The sequence below is a fragment of the Papaver somniferum genome, chromosome 10 (genome assembly GCF_003573695.1).
Source record: "Papaver somniferum cultivar HN1 chromosome 10, ASM357369v1, whole genome shotgun sequence".
Classification (NCBI taxonomy): domain Eukaryota; kingdom Viridiplantae; phylum Streptophyta; class Magnoliopsida; order Ranunculales; family Papaveraceae; genus Papaver; species Papaver somniferum.
In genome coordinates this window covers 152,561,814-152,566,639 of record NC_039367.1, presented here as the reverse complement: position 1 = coordinate 152,566,639, position 4,826 = coordinate 152,561,814, and the positions used below count along the sequence as shown (strand labels likewise).

Below are 4,826 nucleotides of genomic sequence, written 5' to 3'. Positions count from 1 at the left end.
TGTCTCGGTCAACTCAAAGTAGTAGATCTGTTTCCGATTCTTAGCTAAGACAAGAAAGCTCAACTTACCAGCAGAATCAGTGGATCGATTGAGATGATGGGATAGATGCAATCGAGAGAACGATGGAATTGAAGAAGGCTGATTTACGCAGAGAAGAAGAAAATCTTAGGGTTTGAAGAACTGGGACTTCTAGTTGCTGGTTGAGACTTGGGAGTGTTAAAAGACTATGGGCTTGTCTCTTGTCTTTTTAGTATCAGCCCAAATACTTACTAATTTCACCCAACAGATTGAGAGTTTTTGTCTAGTAAGTCTGACTCAACTCTGGATCTGACTGGTCAGATCTGATACCTAACTCATCTGGAATGGTAGAGATAGTGTGCGAAAACTTTTGAATCCAGTCGGATATGTGTACAGTGGCAGTGGGTCAGGTACAAGATGTTACCCGAGTCAAATAGACCCAGTGAGATGTATGAGCCGAGTCAGACATCATTAAAATGAAAAGACAAACGATTTGGCATCCGACAGGAGTCAGATATCGAGTCAGACAAAACAAACAAGGTTCAGTGGGGCTCTTATCATTCTTTAGTTCTGAACTTAACGAGTTACTGCCGGATTGCAAGTATTGCCACTATAATACCAAACGAGACAAATGCTGTATGACAGATAATGTATAGCTGCTGATGTTATCGTCAATTTGTTTTCATCAAAAGAAAATGCCAGAAAAATTCAGCTTTTGCTAACCATGACCAATAAAAAATTATAGCACAATAAAGTGAAAATTTGCTGAAGATTGGCAAGTCGTGTTTATTAGACATGATAACCAGTCGAAGTAAATCCTCTTCCTGCAATCTCCGCAGAAACATTCCAGAAAACAGCAAATAGTACCGGCTTAATTTCTCAATCTTCAGCTCCTTGCCTTTTCTTCCAGAATGAGTCGGAATGCTGTAGAAAACAATTATATGTTGCCCCGCAAGTATGCAACTCACTGATTACAAATGAAGCAAGAAATTTGAATTTAGTCAAAAAGAAAGAGAGTGTTTTATCAATAATCAGAAGCCTCGGCAACTAAACTGGAGACATTTATCCACAGAAAAAGTGCCTAAATACCGCAGTATAGTGAATTATCCAATTTATGCATGTAGTCTGCATATGCTCATTCCTTTCCTAATAGAAGCAAATGGCCAAATGGGTACCAACAAATAGTGGCAAGAGCTATCCATGCACTTCAAAAAAAACATCCGATAACCATTGCAAAAAGAAGCAAAAGCAATTCTAAGGTAGTATATGCTCATATCATATCACATTTAATTTGATAATATAGTTATTTCAGGGAGCCAAGTGTTAAAATGAGAGAATGTTGTGAGATAATGGACCAAACGAACAAGCACCAGTCACACATTAACTCAAAGATAAAAGCTGATGTCTACATTTACTTGACAAGTTTAACAAGTAAAACGAGAGTATTCTAATTTACTAATACTTCAAAAATATGACTCCAACACCTTACAATCGCACAAGCAAATGGAATCCTGCGCAGAAGCATTCGGTTACAGCTAGGAATATTCACAATCAAGTGTTTGGTATGAAATGTCAACCAGCATTTAGGAAAAGTCCTCCTTGATTATTTGTCAGAATAAGATAGTGACCACCACGGATATCCTTGTGAATGAGATGGTTGTTCACTCAGTTGGATTCCATTCTGCAAGAGTCTAATAATGGAACTGATTTCTAAGTCGAACACCTAGAGAGTGATCTATTACCATTTCTGAAGTTTTTGGGGTGACAAAATATGCTGTAGAAGTATATACTGCCGCAATTGATATGTTACACTTTATATTTTGGCTCTGTATAGTTTCATTCTTTCCCAATTCAAATTTGTGTTTTAACATTCAATACCTCTTGTTAATGCATCAGGCCAGGAGAGGTTCGCAGATTTGAAAAGGGAACTAGAGAGTCTCCTCCCAAATAATGCTATAGAAACTGTCCCATCCCTTGTGTTGGAATAAAAACTGCGGCCTCAAAAAATGAGTTGCGCCAGGATTTTTGATCTCACCAATTTCATAACAGGCAACGAAAATGTGAATCTTGAGAACTCAAATACATGACATCTAGAGATCTTCATGCGCAGTATTGTTCTTGGATCAACCTATGGGGAGGATTGCAATGGTTTCTCAGTATATCAAGTAAAAAAACATGGTATGAAGACATATTTGAAAAATAGTAGTACGATTCTCAAAGTACACTTTTCTTATATATCTAGTTGTGACAGAGTATTCACTAGTTAAATCTTTTTACTGAATGTTCTTCTGAATACAAATTGGAACATTCATGTCCAAAAAGAAAAATTTAATCTAAAATCAAAGAGAAAGTTTTAAAGTTATCAACAAACACGAACTATAAGGAAGACAATTTGCAAGTAAATATAAGTCAAGAGATACGACTTCAACTCCAGAATGAATAGACACTACGATGTGGTACACAAAAACATCATTTCGAAATGATTTGAACTGGTATCTATGTAATCCAGAGTTATTAAACCATTGGAAATTGATGCAACTGAGGATGTAATCCATGAAATGTGTGGATAACTACAATTACAAGAAAATTTATCCATCAGTAAGAAGGTGGAAAAATCTTCGTTGCCAACAGAATCATTGTCCTGCATCCTGGTAGTAGTACCTTGTAACATACCTAGCCAATATTGGTCTTTCAAATGCAGAAGAAAAATTAGCATTATTTGAAGAATTCAATTAGCTGGGTTATAGTTAAAGACAAAGTCGAAACGTGGATCATTTTTCATATCAGTCAGAACCCTGCCTACTTGACTCTGTTGTTCTTATGAAATTGACTGACAAATGATGGCAGTAGTTTGCAGTTCAGACTTCCAATTATGATTATTGAAGTGATTGTACCTTAACATACCATGTTGAGGTGTGAATTTGGATCCCCAAATAATCTAACGATTATGCCAAGAAGTGCTAACAAAATAGACGACCTCATACTCACTTTCCATGATTATGCTACCACACATTTATTCGACTTCAATGTATAAGAAAAAATAACAAGTTATTAAAGCATGCATCAGATTATCCAACTGCAATAAGATCAAGGAGGCAACAAATTGGATATCGACAGAGCAATATAGCTTAAATATGGAAGAAAAACACTGCCATAAAGCTGAGATTGATAACATAACAATAGACTGACAGTAAGCTTTAGATGATAATCATGTTAAATGTAATATCAAGTTGAAAACCATATAAAGCTAAGAGAAGATTACCAGTAAATAAGTGTATCCAGGGATCTCATCTTGCTAGACGCTTTGTCGGCAAATCATGGATTTCTGTTTCCTTAATGTCAGCTGACTGCATTACTTGTATATCATTTTCTCTAATTCTTTCAAGGATATTAAGGTGATTTTGTGAGGGAATAATCGATTATAAAAACTCAGATGAGCAAAATCCACAAGCTTTCTTGATAATGTAGATATTGCGTTGTAAATGTGGAGAGACCTATGATCAAAACACAAAACACCACCACTCCAACCCAAAGGCTCTTTCATTTCCGGAATATCATTCTTCCTTTTCAGTAGCCATATGTCAGAACTTGTGAACCTTGTGGCCTGACGTTTGTGTTCGACAGCATAATATAAAACCCCGCCCAACTCCCCAATAGTAAAATCCGGCCACCCCCTGATTGATAGACAGGGATGTGGTGGAGGATATTCACTGAATTTCTCCTCAGTCAAATCAAAGGCCACAACCTTTCCTTCTTGTTTATCCCTCCAATGCAGAGATCCATTCACAAAGACACCACGTCCAGGATAAACATAAACCTTGGCCAATCTAGTATTCAGCCTCTCAACAGCTTTCCACCCATTGCAACTGCCAAGAGTGTATACCGCAACCTCTATAAAATCAATTTCTCTGTCTGACGTATTCAACACAACAGCTTTATATTCATTAGTTGTAGGAAGGTAACCAAATCCGCATGACCAATGAGTATACTGATCTTCAGAATCTCTAGCGAATTTTGGAAGCACAACATATTCTCTGGTCACGGGGTTACAAATACAAGTAGTATTTTGATTTCCTCCAAAAAGACAGATTAAACCATTGATTGATCCAATAACCATATAAAAAGGATACATAAATGGAAGGGATAAATTAATCCTTCTAATACGATTTATATGATTCTCATCATACTCAAAATAATGAAGTTGATAATTCTTGAGTGAAGACAAGAAAACCCAACTTACCGGTATCAGCAGAGCGATTAAGATGAGTTAAATACATTCGATAGAACGATGGATGATGAGAAATCAGATATTTCCAGGGTTTCCAAACCAATTTGCAGTCTAATATATAATATAGATTCAATAGGTAACCTAGTTAATATTCTAGTATGATTTCTGTTGGGAGAATATTTAAATTCCCCATTCAACAAGACGGAATTCAACAGAGAGAAGAAATACACTTGATTTTTAGGTTTTTAAGAAATGAGAATTTTTGTTGTGGAAAGAGACTCGGGAGAGTAAAGTCGAAGAGAAGGAAACCAGTTCCCAAGGGAAATGTTTTTATGAGGGCCGTTACTTCCGAGGAATCGTGGAGCACGAAGCTAAGTGTACGTTTGGCACGCCAGCACTAGCAATGCAAGATACAACTAATTACGTGTGGTTTTTCTTTTTCATTGATTTGTGTATGGGGTAGTCTTTATTAGTCTTTTTTGTCAATTTTCATTCGACAAAGTTGGGCTCATTCCAGTGAATAGACTGTTTTATGACTAAAAATGTAAAGAAAAAGAAAATAAAATGGAGAACATTGTAA

At 36.3% G+C, this 4,826-nt stretch overlaps 1 protein-coding gene across 2 annotated transcripts; it reads right to left on the bottom strand.

Annotated features, from left to right (window-relative positions):
* Positions 1–624: 624 nt before the first annotated feature.
* LOC113317885 (F-box/kelch-repeat protein At3g23880-like) lies at positions 625–4,523 on the bottom strand. Of its 2 annotated transcripts, none has more exons than XM_026566007.1 (2): positions 3,281–4,523; positions 625–985 (listed from the first exon to the last, which is right to left on the bottom strand). In XM_026566007.1, exon 1 carries the CDS (start codon positions 4,148–4,150, stop codon positions 3,371–3,373), a length of 780 nt encoding a protein of 259 aa, XP_026421792.1. In that variant the 5' UTR covers positions 4,151–4,523; the 3' UTR covers positions 625–985; positions 3,281–3,370. The 2 variants fall into 2 exon arrangements, with proteins under 2 accessions (XP_026421792.1, XP_026421793.1); XM_026566008.1 differs by lacking the exon at positions 625–985 and adding an exon at positions 2,478–2,588.
* Between the last annotated feature and the right edge of the window lie 303 nt (positions 4,524–4,826).

Bases quoted from the DNA above. Each gene is read 5' to 3' on its own strand.
- LOC113317885 (XM_026566007.1), bottom strand. From the start codon at position 4,150: ATGTATCCTTTTTATATGGTTATTGGATCAATCAATGGTTTAATCTGT.